Source organism: Callorhinus ursinus, unplaced genomic scaffold (genome assembly GCF_003265705.2).
Source record: "Callorhinus ursinus isolate GAN/ISIS: 27379988/994484 unplaced genomic scaffold, GSC_fseal_2.0 scaffold1, whole genome shotgun sequence".
Classification (NCBI taxonomy): domain Eukaryota; kingdom Metazoa; phylum Chordata; class Mammalia; order Carnivora; family Otariidae; genus Callorhinus; species Callorhinus ursinus.
Genome location: NW_027397063.1, coordinates 73,538,644 through 73,557,083, shown reverse-complemented (window position 1 = coordinate 73,557,083; position 18,440 = coordinate 73,538,644). Strand labels below are relative to the sequence as shown.

The window sequence follows — 18,440 nt, the reverse complement described above, 5'->3', positions numbered from 1 at the left end:
ATGGGTGGATTTCCCTAACCCGTCTCTAACTAAAAGTGTTTCCGAATCAGCAACCCCTGGATTGAGTCTCCTCACACTCCGCACCGACACCCGCCCTATACTGGGAAACCCAAGTGGCCCCGGCGGGCGCCCCCGAAGTGGCAACTACATATCCCAGGGTGCCCCAGGATGGGGGGCGCTCACTCGGATTGGCCAGGGGTCGCTGACGCTCAGTGTTTTGGCCCGGACGGTCACATGTTTCCTTTGTTGTGAGCTGCCGCAAACACTGGTGGCTGGAAGGAGACGCCGGCGCTGCAGAGAGTCCTGCGCTGCCGGCCGCTAAGGGAAGGCAGGGGCTGCGGCTGCTGGCCGTTTCCAGCCTTCGCCGAGAGGTACCCGGGCATGACAGCTCTGGAACTAGCCGAGAGGCGAGGAACCGGCTAGAACTGGGGGCGGAGGGTCGACTGAGGTCGCCACCATGGGGGTGTCTGCAGGAGGGAAGCCAGCGTCGGCCGACTCGGAGCCAGACGTGGGGTCTGAGGAGAGATTGCGGCTGGGACTTGCACGGTCTCTGTCTGGGGCGCGGGGTCTCCAGGGCACCCTGGGTGGGGGGGGAAATGTCTTCAGTGCCGGCACGGTAACGGCAGTCCTGAAGGGAGGGCACCCCTGCCTCCTGGCACTACCGCCCCGGAACCGCGGCGTTGCTGGCGCGGCCCGCCGTGGGCGGGTTGGGAGGAGTATGGCCGCCGGGATTGGGGGTAGCAGGTGCGGGTCGCTCCGCTGTCCCAGGGGCAGGGGCAGCTGGCGGATGGGGCTGGGCAGATGGGCCCCGCATGTTGCCGATGGGCTTTGAACCGGGCGCTGCTCTTTTTTAATCGAAGGAAGCACTGAGAATGCGAAGGTCTCAAGTCGTGTCGTTTGGTGGGGGCAGCCGTTGGTCCTGTTGGGGAGGACTGACGGGGTCAAGGTGGGTCTCAGGGCATCGGGCCAGAGAAGCCCCATTAAAGCGGTTGCGAAATGTGCTAGGCACCGTCACCTGACCGTTACTCCCGCCCCCACCCCCCGAGAGCCTTTGTTTACCACGGATGGCGGCTGAGCCAGCGCCGGGAACCCGGCCCTAGAGCGACCGTCCCCGGGGAGTCGGGGCGGGCGGGGGCGCAGGATTTCAGCCGGCCGAGTCTCCGCCTAACCTCCCCACCTTCCTACCAGTCCAGGACGAGGTTTCTTAATTTAGTTCCTAATGTCCCCGCCCCCAAGTTCTGGACACTCAGGGCGCAAACTGTTACCACAGCTGGGATTGGGCGCCTGCGGCGGACTGCAGGCGGGACGACTGGGCAAGTTCCGAGTGTTTATTGGCGGGTGTCTAGTCGCTATGCCCAAGCGGTTGTCCCCCGCCCCCTTGAAGGTGATCTGGAGGACGCGCGGGAGCGCGCGCTCTCGCCTCTGGCGCTGCTGTGGCCCGACTGGAGCTAGAAGCGCGCGTTCCCGCGCGGAAGGACTGGAGCTCGAGGCCGAGCCGCCCTGCTGTCACTCGGTGACCGCCGCAGCTTCTGCCAGAGCCTTAGGCAGTTCTGGGACAGCAGCGGAAGGCCCTCTTTTCGAAGACCGGAAAATTAACCCCCTTTAACTAGTGTCGCTTTATTACCGAGATGGTGGAAGGAAGTCCTCTTACGAAATTGCCCTTGCTGGTTCTGTAAACAAGATTTAAGTAGCGAAATAAGGACCTTAACGCTATATTTTAGGATGCCTCACTCACCCCTGAGGCAGTGACTATTCACAATTGATTTTAGGATTAATCACTTGGTTTCAAGCAGCTTTTTCTCAAGCAGCTTTTTAAGAATTACGCCTTAGTATTTGCAGCTATAGCCTTTTAGGTCCACCAGCTGAGTTTGATTTTTATTAGGAGTGTAAAATAGATTTAAAATCTGCCTCGTGTCGACGAAGATTAAAATTAGAATTCTACTTTTTTAAAAAAGTAACGTAAGGGTATTTTCCTAAAAGTTAAGAGTCTTCTATACCCCGGTTTAGATGAATTGTTTTCCTTGTTTAGAGGACGGTGACACACATATATTAATCCCCGTGGTAATTCAAAATTTGAGTGAATTTCAAATGTGTTGTTTTAAAATTGTAAATTAAGAGGACATTAGTAAGATCTCCCAAGAAAATCATTGTAGCTGTAATGTGTTGAAGATAAAATTTGCCTAATTTCATGAGTTAATAGCGTACTTGGGCTTTATCAGATTTTCTTTTCCTGTAAATTTGTAGGAATTCACCCAAGACCTAATGCATATTTGTAGAAGGTAGATGGAGTTCCCTGCGTGAAGCACGAACTGAATATGAACAGTTCTCATTTGTTATGCATTCTTAATATATTTTTGATATTTGAGTGGAGATGACTACACCAGAAGGGCAGCTTCTGTGATCCCAAACTGTCTCATCACTTGTGCATTGAGGGCATTTAACATATTTAAATAAGTACAAACTGCAAACCTCTAACCTTTTTTTTAAAATCAACAGTCAAAAGCCTGCTTATCTAGACAGAGCCTGCAACTTAGTCTCAGAACAGGAAAAAAATATTTTGAGTTAAGGTTATAAGTTTTAAATTAAACTTCCCTAGCTTTTGTTCAAGTTGCTAAAACCTTAATGCTGTTTAAAAAAAAAAAAACTTTAACTTGTTTTTCTGCCATTAAAACCCAAAAGTCAAGCCTGTGAAAAATAAATACTGTTACATAAATGACAGCAGTTATTTTTGTATATACTTTTACCTAGAAATTTGAGATCCTTTTTCAATAAATATTTAGGTATGGACTGTATGCTGAAAAATGTAAATAAAATAGCCTTATAAGTATATCCATCTAACTACATGAAAAATACATTTTGTATGATTCTAATTGTGTGACTAAAACAAAATGTGGCCATCTGACAACTGTTGACGTTTTAAAACATTTATTCTTTCTACTAAAAACACAATAGCTAAACTTTTAATTGATGAATTTGTCACTCTGCCTAAATTCATCATCCAAGGGCTTATAATTTTTCAGCGTTTGGCACATCTTAAAGTCTACTAATTGATGTTTAAAAGTGATTAGGCCTGGGGCGCCTGGGTGGCTCAGTTGGTTAAGTGTCTGACTCTTGATTTCAACTCAGGTCTCTATCTTGGGGTTGTAAGTTCAAGCCCTGCATTAGACTCCATGCTGAGCGTGGAGCCTACTTAAAAAAAAAAGTGGTTAGGCTTTACTCTTTACTCAATAGTTTCTAAAAGTTATTTCTGTAAATAATTTGTGTCACCGCGGGCGCCTGGGTGGCTCAGATGGTTAAGCGTCTGCCTTCGGCTCAGGTCGTGATCCCAGGTTCCTGGGATCGAGTCCCGCATCGGGCTCCCTGCTCCTTGGGAGCCTGCTTCTCCCTCTGCTTCTCTCTCTCTCTCTCTCTCTCCCTCTGTCTCTCATGAATGAATAAATAAAATCTTTAAAAAAAAAATTTGTGTCACCGCTAGGTAAATAAAAATCACTGACAAAGATATTTTTATACATAGAGAAGTCATCTGAAATACTAGATCTCAAACTTGTTCGAGTGGCAGAGCAGCGGGTAGTGTCCTTGCAGATTTAATTTTATTTTAATAAAGAACATGCATTAAATACTTCAATATGTTAGCAGGGTAAAACCAAATGACCTTAAGTTTACACGTTAAGTCTAGTGAAAAGCGTGAGTAGGCTTAATAGGCAGCTTGATTGCAGGTGTGATGCTTGATAACATTTTTTTTCCTTCGTGGGTAGGGGAATATTAGTAACCAAAAGTTTTAAGGCAAGGGAGAGAAACACTGAATGGAGATATTTGATTTTTTTGTTCTATGATTTAAGTTGTTTAGTTATAGAACCATATTGTTAAGTCTGACACATTGTTTAGGCACTGCTAAATTTTTCACCATTAGACACTTTTTTTTTTCTCTTGTTAATCACAGTCAGAATGTATTGACCATTTGAATTCTAGTCAACAAGGGATAATCATTAGTTGCTATAATCCTAGGCAAAGAAATTTAAGTGTCAGTTGGTTTCTGTTGTCTGATGGTGGGTAAATATGTTCTTGGTGGTTCCATTAAGAAAATTAAAATGTTGAAAATAACATCTTGTTTATTTACTATTTCTTAAATTATTTTTCATTTAGCTATGTAAAATAAACTCTTCTTCCTCCCCTCAAAAGAAAAGAACAGAACATCTTGAAGACTGGACTTTAAATACTGCATTTGTAAAACTTGGTTCAGGAACCACTCACTGCTCCCAGAGTAAAGCTTTAAATTGAAATTTTTAAGAGTGTAAATTTATAGTTTTTAAAAAGTCATTAAATAGAATGTTTCAAATAAATTAGCTTTTGAGAAAATAAGGTGAAAATATTTAAAATGTATAAAAACTGCATGGTTTTATGTAGTACCATGTTAAGTATAATTTTCTAGTCATTTTTAAATAATGGACTTACTGTGTTGTACTTTTCTGGCTTTCCTTCTTTTGCTTTACTTTATATAGCTTTATATATCTTTAAAGATAAACCTCTTCTTGGGGTGCCTGGGTGGCTCAGTCGTTGAGCATCTGCCTTCGGCTCAGGTCATGATCCCAGGGTCCTGGGATCAAGCCCCACATCAGGCTCCATGCTCAGCGGGGAGCCCGCTTTTCCCTCTCCCGCTCCCCCTGCTTGTGTTCCCTCTCTCACTGTGTCTCTCTCTGTCAAATAAATAAATAAAATCTTAAAAAAAAAAAAAAGATAAACCTCTTCTTGGTTAGTCTTCTGGTTGTCTCTGCTATGTTTTCTGCACTCAAAGTTAAATTTGAGAAAATGGAATAGTATAGAGCATGGTATGTGGCGGGTCACTGTCACAAGTTGTAGGAATCACAATAGTGAAAATGTTGGTTTCCTTTGCTATTTGGTATTTATTAGTCTTTAAGCTTCTCCTTAATCCACACTATCTTTAAGACTGATGGTAATTTCTTTATTTTATATAGGATTCCTGCATTCTAAAGGAAAATTAAGCTTGGTTGCAGTACAGCTACATTCTAGATCAATTTTGATATTATAACTCCTTTGGACTTTGTACACTGACCTCCTCTGTCCCTTGCCCTTACCTATTAGGTTGGTAAGTATTACCTTAAAACTCAAAATGCCCTAGTGAATTGCCTTGCCCTCCTGCTCCTCAAGGTAATAGTTCTAGACCAGGTCAGTCATGAGAAAATCTATTCCAATCTTTGTTTTCGCAAAACATTAAAAATTTGAATCTATTTTAGTAGCAGTTCTGGAGTTTTTTTTTTTTTAAGTTTATCTATTTATTTATTTAAGTAAACTCTGTACCCAGTGTGGGTCTCGAACTCACAACCCAGAGATTGAGTCACATGTTATTGACTGAGCCAACCAGGCACCCCAATCCTGTAGAGTCTTGAATTGCATCTGAATCCAGTATTTGTGACCCCAGCACCAGACAGAAAAATAAACATTTCTTTAGTTGACCTGGATACCTACATTGGCTCAGGATTTTATTGTCCACTGGGAAAAAACACTTACTTAGCTAGGATTAACAATCTCCTAATTTGACCAAGTTGAAATATTCTTTACCAAGGGTACACACAAGTTAGACTTACTTCTGGGAGTAAAGAAACATTCAAAATAACTTCTATTTCACAATTGTAGCAAAATCAGGGCATAGAGATATGTGTTTGTGTACCTATATAGGAAAAAATCAGTAGTCCATATCTTGGTTTTCACAATCAACTTTTTTTATTTGCCTTAACTTGTTAAGACATTATGAGTTCTGTTTGTAGATGTTTGGGCCAGGCACCAGAATTGCTTATGTTTAATTACCATTGCCATTCCGTGCACAGTTCAAGGTTCTGGTATTTTCTCTTAAGCATTCCTCTCCTTCCCATCCACCAAAAGAAAAAAAAAAGAATTGTGCTGGATTAGTTGGTTTCCACAGGTACTAAGTTTATAAGGTTTAACAAAGCAGAAAAAATAATATATATTATATGCATATATATATGCATATGCATATATATATGCATATATATGCATTAAAATGCATATATAATAATGTATTTATATATTCTAAAATAATTATTTGAGATTATGGATAATCTAGATAACTAAGGATTAAAAACTAATTTTTTTCTTGAATTACTAAGACATTTTCTGATTTTCTCAAATTGATTCCATAGTTTTATAATACATAATGACTAAACTGTCAATTTTTGTAGTATTGCTAGACCAACTCAGAATTATTTAATGGTCCCAAACTCAGATGAGACCTCAATTACCAGACACTCTTCAAATATCCATTGCAGAATTATCACAGGATATATATTTTGTCATCTCAGTTCCACCAATTAGCTTGCTGTTGACAATAATCTTTGTTTACTCATCTTTTAGAAAACTTTACTCCAAGATAATATTGTCAAGTAAGGAAGTTGACAAATAAGGAAACTAATTTGTATGTAGAAGAGCATAAAGTTATTAATTTGCTTTAAGGAATTGTTATTCAGTAATGATTTCCTATGCAAAAGTAAACTTTTAAAACTGCAAAAGTCAGAAACTGAAGTCTAAAAACTTCTTTCAACATATTCGTAAATAACGCTAACTATGCATTAAGTGATTAGTATCTGATAATATATTGCTGTTCTCCATTTACTTTAGGTGTGGAAATTAAAACAACACAAATATTTTGACTGGGGATTTGATCAAGCAAATGCTAAAAAGGTATTATATTTATAGTATTTATAAAGTATCTAAGGGGTGCCTGGGTGGCACAGTTGGTTAAGTGTCTGACCTGTGGTTTTGGCTCAGGTCATGATCTCAGGGTCATTGAGATCGAGCCCTGTGTCAGGCTCTGCATTCAGTGCAGAGTCTGCTTGGGATTCTCTCTCCCTCTCCCTCTACCCCTCCCACTTGTGGGCTCTCTCGCTCTCTCTCAAATACATAAATCTTTAAAAAAAAAAAAAACGCAACTAAACATTGTTATTAGAGAATCTAAACCATTTTCCTTTCTTTAACCAGGGATTACTTAAGCCAATCAGAGTAATGAACAGTTCTATCCTCAAGGTCATAAAAGAAAACAATGTCATAGTCATTTTTTTTTAAGATTTTATTTATTTGACAGAGAGATACACAGTGAGAGAGGGAACACAAGCAGGGGGGAGTGGGAGAGGGAGAAGCAGGTTTCCTGCTGAGCAGGGAGCCTGATGCTGGGCTGGATACTAGGACCCCAGGATCATGACCTGAGCCGAAGGCAGACACTTAACACCTGAGCCACCCAGGTACCCCGTCATGGTCATTTCTGTTACCAAATAAAGTATCCGCTCTTTTCACTTCCTCCCTCATATCCTCAGTCCCTCTTCTACATTTTTCTCTAGCCTTAGAGATACTAAAATAAGTTATCTCTCCTCATTTTTCTGAGACATAGGCCAAAAACAATTTTAAATCTACCTAGCAATCAGGAACTAGGTCTACAACATGCATGAGTTCTGCAGTTGGAAATAAACCCTAGAGTACCTTTAACCAGAAGAATCTTTGTGTTAAGAAAAATCCTTTCAAGTGAGGGTATCGCTTCAGGAATTAAGGTCCTGAAGAAATGAGGGAGGGAAAGAAAGATACTAGCTTTTCTAGACAAATCATGCAACTGGCAGTCAGTTGCTGACATGACAATCTCATCACCCTTGCACTTGCTATCTTTATCTAGATAAAACTTTGTCATTGTATTTCTTCGGAACAAACATTTTCCCCTCTTATTTTGTCTAGAGATGCTTACTTAGTTGCTTACTTTTTCCTGAAGGGAATGATGATGCTTTGATACTTGCTAAGTTTTTAGAAGAATTCTATCTGTAATTTATGTTTTGTTTGCTTGATTGTGTATGAATTTGTTTATTATAAATCTTGAACCTATATTAGATACTGTACTCTGAGATGTTAAACTTTATATTTTTAACCATTACTAGTTAAAATACTTCATTTGTGTAAAATGGGAGAACAAAAGCTAATAAATTACATCTGGAAGCCCAAAAGATGCACTTTGAAATGCATCTCCTATTCCTAAGACCCTCCTGTGTGAATTATTTACCCTGTCATCAATAGGCAGAATTTACATTTTGTGTTGCGGAGATTGGTTAAAGGGCAAGTTCTCAGAAAGTCTAGGGAAAGTGAGGATGTACAAAAGCCAGGCCAAAGCTGCTTGGAAAGAAATAGCCCAGATCTATGAGATAGCCTATCTACATACAAAGCAGTAAACAGGTATCTTGTTGCTGTTGAATACTTTGTAATAGCAGGTGATTTTATAGCTGTTCTAATCCAGGATTTTCAGTTTTACACTGGCAAAAGCAGTGGAAGACCGCTTGTTAGTCAACATTCAAGGAACCAGCTATGAGAGTAAGAGGCAGAAAATTACATAAGACAAACCCTTAACTCCTATAAAGGTTTTATCAGCCTTATATTAATACATAACTTGCTCAATCTGCTATCTCCAAATTTATCAGATAGAGATACCAGATAACAAATACCAGACACAGTAAAATTATTGGATACAGAAAGCAGAGTATCTTTTCATTTGTTTTCTTTCTTGTCCCTTTTAGCCAAAAGGGAAATTCTTAGTTTTTGCAGTATGTTATTTTATTTTTCATTTTGTTTGTATTCTGTTGCATTGTTTTGCATTCATTTAAACACTGAGAAGGGGCACCTGGGTGGCTTAGTCAGTTGGACATGTGACTCTTGATTTTGTCTGGATTGTGATCTGAGGGTTGTGAGATTGCGCCCTACGTCTGGCTCTGTGCTCAGCGCAGTCTACTTGGGATTCTCTCTCTTCCTTGCCTTCTACCCCTCCCCTGGCTTATGAGCCCCCCCAAAATAAGTGAATAAATAAAAAATCTTTAAACACTGAGAGAACAAAAACGTAGAACAGAAAAGGCATAAAGTTGAAGATTTTTGTTGTCAGTAATGCCAGTAATCACACCACTAGTCAAAAACAATAATCTGTGAATTTTTTGGAACCTGAAATGCAGTAAGAAATTAAGTAAGCTGATTTGAAGATAAATTCTTGTTTTGAAAGCTGACTTGTGACTGATTCAACCATAATTTGAATTTAGCTTGGTAAAGCATTAAAATAAGTTATATTCCATATCATATTTGTTTATGTTTATCATAATTGAGTGGTTATCACTTGTGATATTACATGCTTTGAACTTTTTTCAGTTTCAACAACAAAAAATTGGCATTCAGGCACAGTAGTGATCTCTCATCTATGGGAGATAGGTTTCTGTGTATTAAACCATTATTGAGATAACTTCAGATTAAAAGTGTATTTGAGATATGTGCTACTGCACATGTATGGGAGCTTGCAATTTAAAAGTGATGATATGTACTATAAGTGAATTTTTAAATTTTAACCCATGTATATGTGCATGTATTTGTGGATGGCACACAAATGTGTGGGCAGCCATAATCCAAGAAGTTGAATGACCTGTAGTAAGGCAAACATGAACTCTCTAGTCAGGAAAATCTCAAAAGAGATGGGAAGAAACATCTCCCTTTTTTTTAGTTTGTGATGATACATAATAAAACTAATAGTAAAATATTTTAAACCCATGCAATTTTATTCATTTAGGTATTAAAATTAATAAAAGAACATTTTTATTCTCATGCAGATCTGTTACTTAAAACCTCCAAAACATAATTAGATTACAGTTCAAAATCTGACTTTCTTGGACCATAACATATGTGTAGACAAATATTCCCTCAAATTTAAGAAAAGCTCATTTTACTGACTAAATATCCAATAATTGACATTGCTCCTAAAACCAGTTATTCATAAGCATTCTCTTAGGTTTATTTTTACTTGTGTGTTTATTTAAATAGGCCTTCTACATGAGTTTCCACTGCTGTCTAACAGTTTCATTATATTATAAACTTTGTTATACATTTAAAAAATAAATGACATATATATTTGAATACTTAAAATTTTCTGTTTGTTTTCTTAAACTTAGAAGTGAGGGTAAAGTTTATCCCTGTCAGTCTTTCACTTACGTTGTAAATAGTTCCTGCCTATTTAGAAAAATCTGTCTTGGGGCACCTGGGTGGCTCAGTCGTTAAGCGTCTGCCTTTGGCTCAGGTCATGCTCGCAGGGTCCTGGGATCCAGCCCCGCATCGGGCTCCCTGCTTGGTGGGAAGCCTGCTTTCCTCTCCCACTCCCCTGCTTGTGTTCCCTCTCTCGCTGTCTCTCTCTGTGTGTCAAATAAATAAATAAAATCTTTAAAAAAAGAAAAAAAGAAAAATCTCTCTTAATCCTTTACATAAAGTCCTAAGGCTGTAAACAATTTTCTTGTTAATTGTAGTAACAACTTCATAAGGTTGTTGGGAGGTTTAAATTAATTCTGTATGAAGAATTTAGAAAGTTGGAGCACCTGGGTTGGGCATCCAACTCTTGGTTTCGGCTGGGGTTGTAATTTCATGGGTCGTCGAATCAAGCCTGGTGTTGGGCTCTGCACTGAGGGAAGTCTACTTGAGGATTCTCTCTCTCTGTCCCTCCCCCCTCAAATAAATAAATAAATCTTTTTATTGTTTTAAATATTTACTTAATTTATTTGAGAAGGAGAGAGCAGGGGAGGGGCAGAGGGAGAGGGAAAGAATCTCAAGCAGACTGTCTGCTGAGCGCAGAGCCCCTTGTGGGGCTGGATCTCATGACCCTGAGATCATGACCTGAGCCGAAATCAAGAGTCGGTTGCTTAACCAACTGAGCCATCCAGGCACCCCAATAAATAAGTCTTTTAAAAAGAGAGAGAGAATTTAGAAAGTGCCAGGCACATGGCAAGCAGTTTTTAAAAAAGAAGATTAGTGTTGTTCTGTTTTGTTTTTTAATATGTATAAGGAAATACAACCCCCATGGTATCGTATCGTCAAAGCAGTTAATACACAATGAGTACACAGATTTGGCACTTAATAGTCCTACAGCCTTACTTGGTAGATTTCCAAGAACTTCCTCAGTTTTTGTTAGAATTCTTAGAGGGAACCAAAATGACCCTTCTTCGGTCATTTTAGGACTTTTTAAATTCACACAATCCACATGAACACAGCAGGAATTTCCCTCTTAGCATACTGCCTCTGAATCCCCACTCGGTGATCCTAAATGAAAAAAGTATTTGTTTTACTTGCATCTTTATTCCATTTGACTAATAAAATTGCTTGAATTTTTTTCTGACTTTACCTGCAAAATTAAGAGATGAAGAGAGGAATGGAAGAGAAAGGATTTTGTACATGCAAACATTTAGGTGTCCTTAAATGTGATTACAACCAGGTACTTTTCCCTAACAATTAGAATAGCCTGCTGTACATCTGTCTAGGGAAAATCCTAACCCCTGGACTTCAGAAAGATTAAGTGCTAATTTATATGAAGAGGTAAAAAACATTTAATAGAAACTTAAGTGGGAACTGTAGTATCTATACCACTGTGGCATCATATCACATATACTACCTTCCTATTTATCTTCTTGTGAATATGCTTTGTCTCAACTATATTAAAAAAAAAAAACCTCAACAGCAACATCCAGTAATATCTTACATCTCTGAAAACCATAGGCTGAGCACAGTATCCTGACAGTGGTAGGCACACAATAAATATTTGTTGATGATAGAAATGGAAGTGACAAAATTAAATACACTCAGTGAGGGAATTGAAAATTGGAAGTATCTAGTGAATATTGTAACTAGGGTATCTGGGTCATTAGAGTGATGAGAAAAGAAGGAAAATATAAGAATAAATCAGGGGGCACCTGGGTGGCTCAGTCATTAAGCGTCTGCCTTCAGCTCAGGTCATGATCCCAGGGTCCTGGGAATGAGCCCCTCATTGGGCTTCCTGCTCAGTGGGGACTCTGTCCCTCTCCCTCTCCCCCTCCCCCCCCCGCTTGTGCGCATGCACTCTCTCTTTCTCAAATAAAATCTTAAAAAAAATAATCAGAATATGAAAGAATGTAATAGAACGAGTTGCTTCTTGGTTTTGATAGTTCATATTTTCTAGCTTACTATGTCACATAAGGATTCTAAAAATGGGGTACAGTTTAATGTGTGATGGGTATACAAAATACAGGGTTTTTTTAAAGGATTTATTTTTAGAGACACAGTGCGAGTGTGGGCACACATGAGCAGGGGAGGGGCAGGAAGAGAGAATCTTTCAAGCAGACTCCCTGCTGAGCATGGAGCCTGCCCTGGCTCAATCTCAAGACCCATGAGATCATGATCTGAACTGAAACCAGGAGTCAGTGGCTTAACTCACAGGAGCCCCACAAAACACAGTTCTAAATTAAGATTAACTCTCAAGTGTCCATTTTATTTGTGGCTTGTGAATGTAGGACAGCATTTCATTTGGGGGGTTATCTTTGATGTTCTTAAGCATTCTTTAGGCTTAGTTAGGCCTGGATGTCTGACTGTTGAAATATTTCAGAAAGAAGCAGGGACCTTTAGAAGGAATTGTGTAAAAGATTATGAGAGAATGGGAATAGTTGAGAGTTATTCTCAGTGCTCTTAAGCCAGTTACAGTTACATTTTGGATCACATATTAATTTATGGAGATGTGAAAAGAGAGTAGCTGTGGAAGAACCACCTTAAAAATCAAAACTTAAAGAGAATTGATAGCCATAACCCAGTGCGTCAATCCATTAGTTTACCTATTCATATTCATTTCTGAGAGAAGTTTGGGGATGTTTCTTATTAGCAAAAGGGAGAAGGGCATGGATAGATGTGTTTAAAGATCTGAAAACAAAATACTACATATTTATAGTGGAAATTGGGTGAAATAGAGGAAAACAAAAGATAAATAAATCACTTAACATTTTGGCATATATGCCTCCTTTTTTCTATCCCTAAGATACACTGATACATAATTTTTTCTGTTTTGAGCATATGTTTTACGATCCGCTTTTCACTTACTATCTGACTAATACTTCCCTGTGTCATTAAATAGTCTACATAATTTTAAATGGCTGCATAGACTAAGATGCAATATGGTTTAACTCATCTTCTATTGTAGGGCATTTAGATTGTTTTAAGTATTTTCTATTAATAGAGCATAGAACATCTCTGTAGATAAATCTTTCCACATACTCCAGATTATTTCCTTAGGATAGATTGCTAGAAATGGACTTGCTGGTCGAACAATACACATTTTTTTTTTAAGTAATCTCTGTACCCAACATGGGGCTCGAATTTACAACTACAAGATCAAGAGTTGCATCCTGTACTGACTGAGCCAGCCAGGTGCCCCAACACACATATTTTTAAAGGCTGCTGATACATATAACTGAATTCCTCTCTCATAATATTATATTAAGGTAATAAACATTTATATTAGGAATCTGAATATAGTCAAATTCTTGGTCTTACAGCATTCAGACTTAACTCTACAGTCAGTAGATAAAACCCAGTTGTGTAAAAGGGGAGACAGAGGTTATTAGTAATTCAAAAAGTATATAATATCTTTGGGGGGGGTGGGCTTAAGGAGTACTATGGCAGATTGTATCCATAATGCAAATTTTTATTTATCAATTCTTATTAAAATGAGATAGTACTCTCTACTCCGCATAAGATATATTAAGTATATGTATTTGTTGTAATGTTTACATCAAAATGAGACTATGTAGTTTGAGTGCTGAATTTTTTATATATTGAAATGTTTTCCTTTTTTTTTTCTACTTTTAGCCACATAAAGAAGATCCTTAACATTTCTCAACAATTATATAGTCAACTGATGTAACAATGGTACTAATATTGGGACGAAGACTAAACAGAGAGGATCTTGGGGTGCGTGATTCCCCAGCAACTAAGCGTAAAGTTTTTGAAATGGACCCTAAATCTTTGACAGGCCATGAGTTTTTTGACTTCTCCTCAGGATCATCCCATGCTGAAAACATACTCCAGATATTCAATGAATTCCGAGACAGCCGCTTATTCACAGACGTCATCATTTGTGTGGAAGGCAAAGAATTTCCTTGCCATAGAGCTGTTCTCTCAGCCTGTAGTAGCTACTTCAGAGCTATGTTTTGTAATGACCACAGAGAAAGCCGAGAAATGTTGGTTGAGATCAATGGTATTTTAGCTGAAGCTATGGAATGTTTTTTGCAGTATGTTTATACTGGAAAGGTAAAGATCACTACAGAAAATGTACAATATCTCTTTGAAACATCAAGCCTCTTTCAGATTAGTGTTCTCCGTGATGCTTGTGCCAAGTTCTTAGAGGAGCAACTTGATCCTTGTAACTGCTTAGGAATCCAGCGCTTTGCTGATACCCATTCTCTCAAAACACTCTTCACAAAATGCAAGAATTTTGCATTACAGACTTTTGAAGATGTGTCACAGCATGAAGAATTTCTTGAGCTTGACAAAGATGAACTTATTGATTATATTTGTAGTGATGAACTTGTTATTGGTAAAGAGGAGATGGTTTTTGAAGCCGTCATGCGTTGGGTCTATCGTGCTGTTGATTTGAGAAGACCACTGTTACATGAGCTCCTGACACATGTGAGACTCCCTCTGTTGCATCCCAACTACTTTGTCCAAACAGTTGAGGTGGACCAATTGATCCAGAATTCTCCTGAGTGTTACCAGCTTTTGCATGAAGCAAGACGGTACCACATACTTGGGAATGAAATGATGTCCCCAAGGACTAGGCCACGCAGGTGAGAAAACTGTTTATAAATGAACTACAACATAATTAACAAAAGTTTTTATTTTTTAAATATTTTTAAACCTCCTGAGTGAAATCTCAGTGTAGTCATTTATATATATTGTCTACATGTGGCTTTCCATAATTTAAGATTTGTTTTGGATTATGTAAATCATTAAAATGTCTCTCCCCCTCAAAAAAAAGTTTTTTTAAAGTCTTTGCCAGTGAACACTAGATTCAGCAGTATCATTCTTTGTTATTCGGAGCTATGAAAGGGTATTGCAAAGGGTCTTTGCAACTGTGAACATCTCAACATATTTCTGCTTATTTCTCTTAATCTTTTCTCTTAATCTCTCATCATTCCACTTTTCTTTCCAAAGAGTCTTTGGATATAAAGTAGACTAAAGACTTTGGTAGTCTCGCAGGTGCCTGGGTGTCTCAGTTGGTTAGGCAACTGCCTTAGTCTCAGGTCATGATCCCAGGGTCCTAGGATCGAGTCCCACATCGGGCTCCCCCTGCTCTGCAGGAAGCCTGCTTCTCCCTGTGCCTCTGCCTGCCACTCCCCCTGCTTGTGCTCTCTCTCTCTCTTTCTCTCTCTCTCTGTCAAATGAATAAATAAAATCTTAAAAAAAAAAAAAAAAGACTTTGGTAGACTCTCTTGTACTGCCTCTACATATAAAAAACAATTGGCAGGGGTGCCCAATTGGTTCAGTTGGTTAAGTGTCTGACTCTTGATTTCAGCTCAGGTCATGAATTCAGGGTCATGAGATCAAGCCCTGCATTGGGCTCTGCACTCAGTGGGAGTCTGCTTGAGATTCTCTCTCTCTCAAATAAATAAATAAATCTTCAAAAAAAAAAAAACAATTGGCAAATTCACAGACTTCCTTTTTTCCTAGCAGGCAACTTAAAATATAAAGGTGAAGTAAGTAAGCTGGTATATATTGAGTGGATTCTTTTTTTTTTTTTAAGGTTTTTTTTTTTTTTTAAGATTTTATTTATTTGACAGAGAGAGACAGCGAGAGCAGGAACACAAGCAGGGGGAGTGGGAGAGGGAGAAGCAGGCTTCCTGCTGAGCAGGGAGCCCGATGCAGGGCTTGATCCCAGGACCCTAGGATCATGACCTGAGCTGAAGGCAGACGCTTAATGACTGAGCCACCCAGGTGCCCCTATTGAATGGATTCTTGATGTAAAACCCAGGTTTCAGATCTCTTCTCATTGTCACAGTAATTTAATGTCATTTTTTTCTGATTATAAAAATTGTATCATCATTAGAGAGAATTTGGAAGATATATTTAGAGGTAGGAATTCAATTCAGTATTAGACTTCTTCTTCTTACAGTGTATTATTTCAATAAAACATACAGATTTTAATTTATAAGCTATAGGAAAATAATATCCATGTCTTAATAATTGAAGGAATAATATTAAAGGTACTATACTGTGAATAAGCAAGAAATGGCTATTGTGAGAAATATAGTAAAGAATCTTGCAGGGCGCCTGGGTGGCTCAGTCAGTTAAGCATCTGCCTTCTGCTCAGGTCATGATCCCAGGGTCCTGGGATTGAGTACCACATCAGGCTCCTTGCTCATCAGGGAGCCTGCTTCTCCCTCTGCTGCTTCCCCTGCTTGTGTTCTTTCTCTCACTGTGTCTTTCTGACAAATGAATAAATAAAATCTTTTTAAAAAAATCTAATATTTTTCTAACAAAGCTAATTTTTTTAAATTGTGGTTAAAAAACATATAGCATAAATTTATCACCTTAACCAGTTTTAATAATTGTACCACTCAGTAGTGTTAAATATATTCACATTGTTGTGAAACTGGTATTTACTTTTATTTTCTCATATCATCTCCACTTTTCCTATAAATTTACTAGAGCGTAGCTCTCAAACCAAAATTTTAGCTTTCATTTTGATTATTATTGTTTTGGGATATGATTAAAATTCAGCATATGATGAGATAGCATGTCTTTAAAATCCACACTAGTTTGAACATCACAAGATTTAATCTGTTTCCTCATATGTAAAGAATGATGATAAATAGTACCTATCTCACAGGTTCTGCCATTGAAACTATTAAATGCAATAATCCTTAAGGTACTCATCATTGAAAGTGGTGCAGAGAAGTACTTAAAAATTATTAGCTATTATTTATAGAGTGTAGTGTAGGTTTGACCCACTTAAGAGAACTCCCAGGAGTGCCTGGTTGGCGTGGTTGGTTAAGAGTTCAGTCCTTGGTTTCGGCTCAGGTCCTATCTCAGGGTCTTGAGATCAAGCCCCGAATGGGGCTCCTCTCTTAGCTCAGAGTTTGCTTAAGACTCTCTTTCCCTCCGGCTCCTGGGTGGCTCAGTTGGTTAAGCGACTGCCTTCGGCTCAGGTCATGATCCTGGAGTCCCGGGATCGAGCCCCATGTTGGGCTCCCTGCTCAGCGGGGAGTCTGCTTCTCCCTCTGACCCTCTTCCCTCTTGTGCTCTCTGTCTCTCATTCTCTCTTTCTCAAATAAATAAAATCTATAAAAAAAAAAGACTCTCTCTCCCTCTCCCTCTGCCCCCCCACTTGTGCACTCACATGTGCACACACGTGTGCACTCTCAAATAAATAAATCTTTAAAGAAAACTCCCAGTACTTGACAGTCTGAACTTTTTATAAATTGGATACAATATTGGGTAATTATTATTATAAAAAATTAATACTTCTTTGTATTTAGGGTTAGAGTACATTTTTTTCTTCAAAGTCAACTGAATTTAGTGAAAAGTAATAATTGCTTTGTAAGAAAGAAGTATATTTGACTCTCAGTTTTTTAACAAGGGACAAAAAACATAGAATTTTGTTATATAAATATACTAATTTTTTAAGTTGTTATTTTTTTTAAGGACTACTAAGAAACAGGGGCTGAGCTTAAAAATGTGAAAGACCAAGGTTCTTAAATGTATTGATTAAGAATGCTGAACAGCAGGTGCTTGAGTGGCTCAGTCAGTTAAGCTCTGCCTTCAGCTCAGGTCATGATCTCAGGGTCCTGGGATTGAGCCCCGCATCAGGCTCCCTGCTCAGCGGGGGGAGTCTGCTTCTCCCTCTGCCCCTTACCCCTGCTTGCTTGCTCTCTCTTGCACTCTCTCAAATAAGTAAATAAAATCTTAAAAAGAATGTTGAACAGCTTTGGGACTGTTCAGAACTTTTCTGGATACATAGTATCCCTCTAAGGGGAAAATTGTGTATTTTTTCAAACAGACTCCCCTTACAGCAGACAGAATGGCTTTGGGTCAAATAGGGCTAATAATAACTTTCCAGCATATATCTCCTATATACGCATAGGATTAGAATTAGGGACCAGGGGATGTATGTTGTAAAATCAAATAAGTTATTTGTTATTAACATTATAAAAATATGACCTAAATGAAATCAGATTGCAGTCTAAAGGTAATTAGGCATAGATAATTTTCCAATTCACTTAATTATTTAATTTGTAAAAATGTATTTTACATCCAGTTTTTAAGGGAATCAATCCATTTCATACAGTGAAACACATCTATATATAAGATTTCAATGTCATCTTTCTTTAGGAGGCAAGTAGGAAAAAAACGAACTATAGTTATATCGAGTTTATGGACTATTGTAAATATGATAGAAGATACTTATTTTATGTAGCCATTGTCTAAGGAGCATAAAGAGAATTCCTTATTTTATAACTCTGCCACCACCTCCCGCTCCTTCTGTTCCTTCACTTACCTGTTACTGCATATTAATACAAATCACTAGGAATTTCATTCTCTGAACAATGTGTATCGTCTGT

General features: G+C 38.6%; 1 protein-coding gene across 11 annotated transcripts in view; it reads left to right on the top strand.

Moving 5' to 3' along the window:
- Positions 1-248: 248 nt before the first annotated feature.
- Positions 249-18,440, top strand: part of KLHL24 (kelch like family member 24) — a 42,106-nt gene continuing 23,914 nt past the window's right edge. The window contains exons 1-5 of one of the 11 annotated variants that reach the window (XM_025877839.2): positions 249-371; positions 861-946; positions 4,974-5,104; positions 6,652-6,714; positions 13,690-14,666. In XM_025877839.2, coding sequence (XP_025733624.1) covers positions 13,747-14,666 — 920 coding nt within the window. In that variant the 5' untranslated portion in view covers positions 249-371; positions 861-946; positions 4,974-5,104; positions 6,652-6,714; positions 13,690-13,746. Of the gene's footprint in view, positions 547-860; positions 947-3,452; positions 4,262-4,973; positions 5,105-6,651; positions 6,715-13,689; positions 14,667-18,440 lie in introns of those variants that run through there. The other 10 variants (XM_025877853.2, XM_025877821.2, XM_073896571.1 and 7 more) reach the window with 10 other exon arrangements.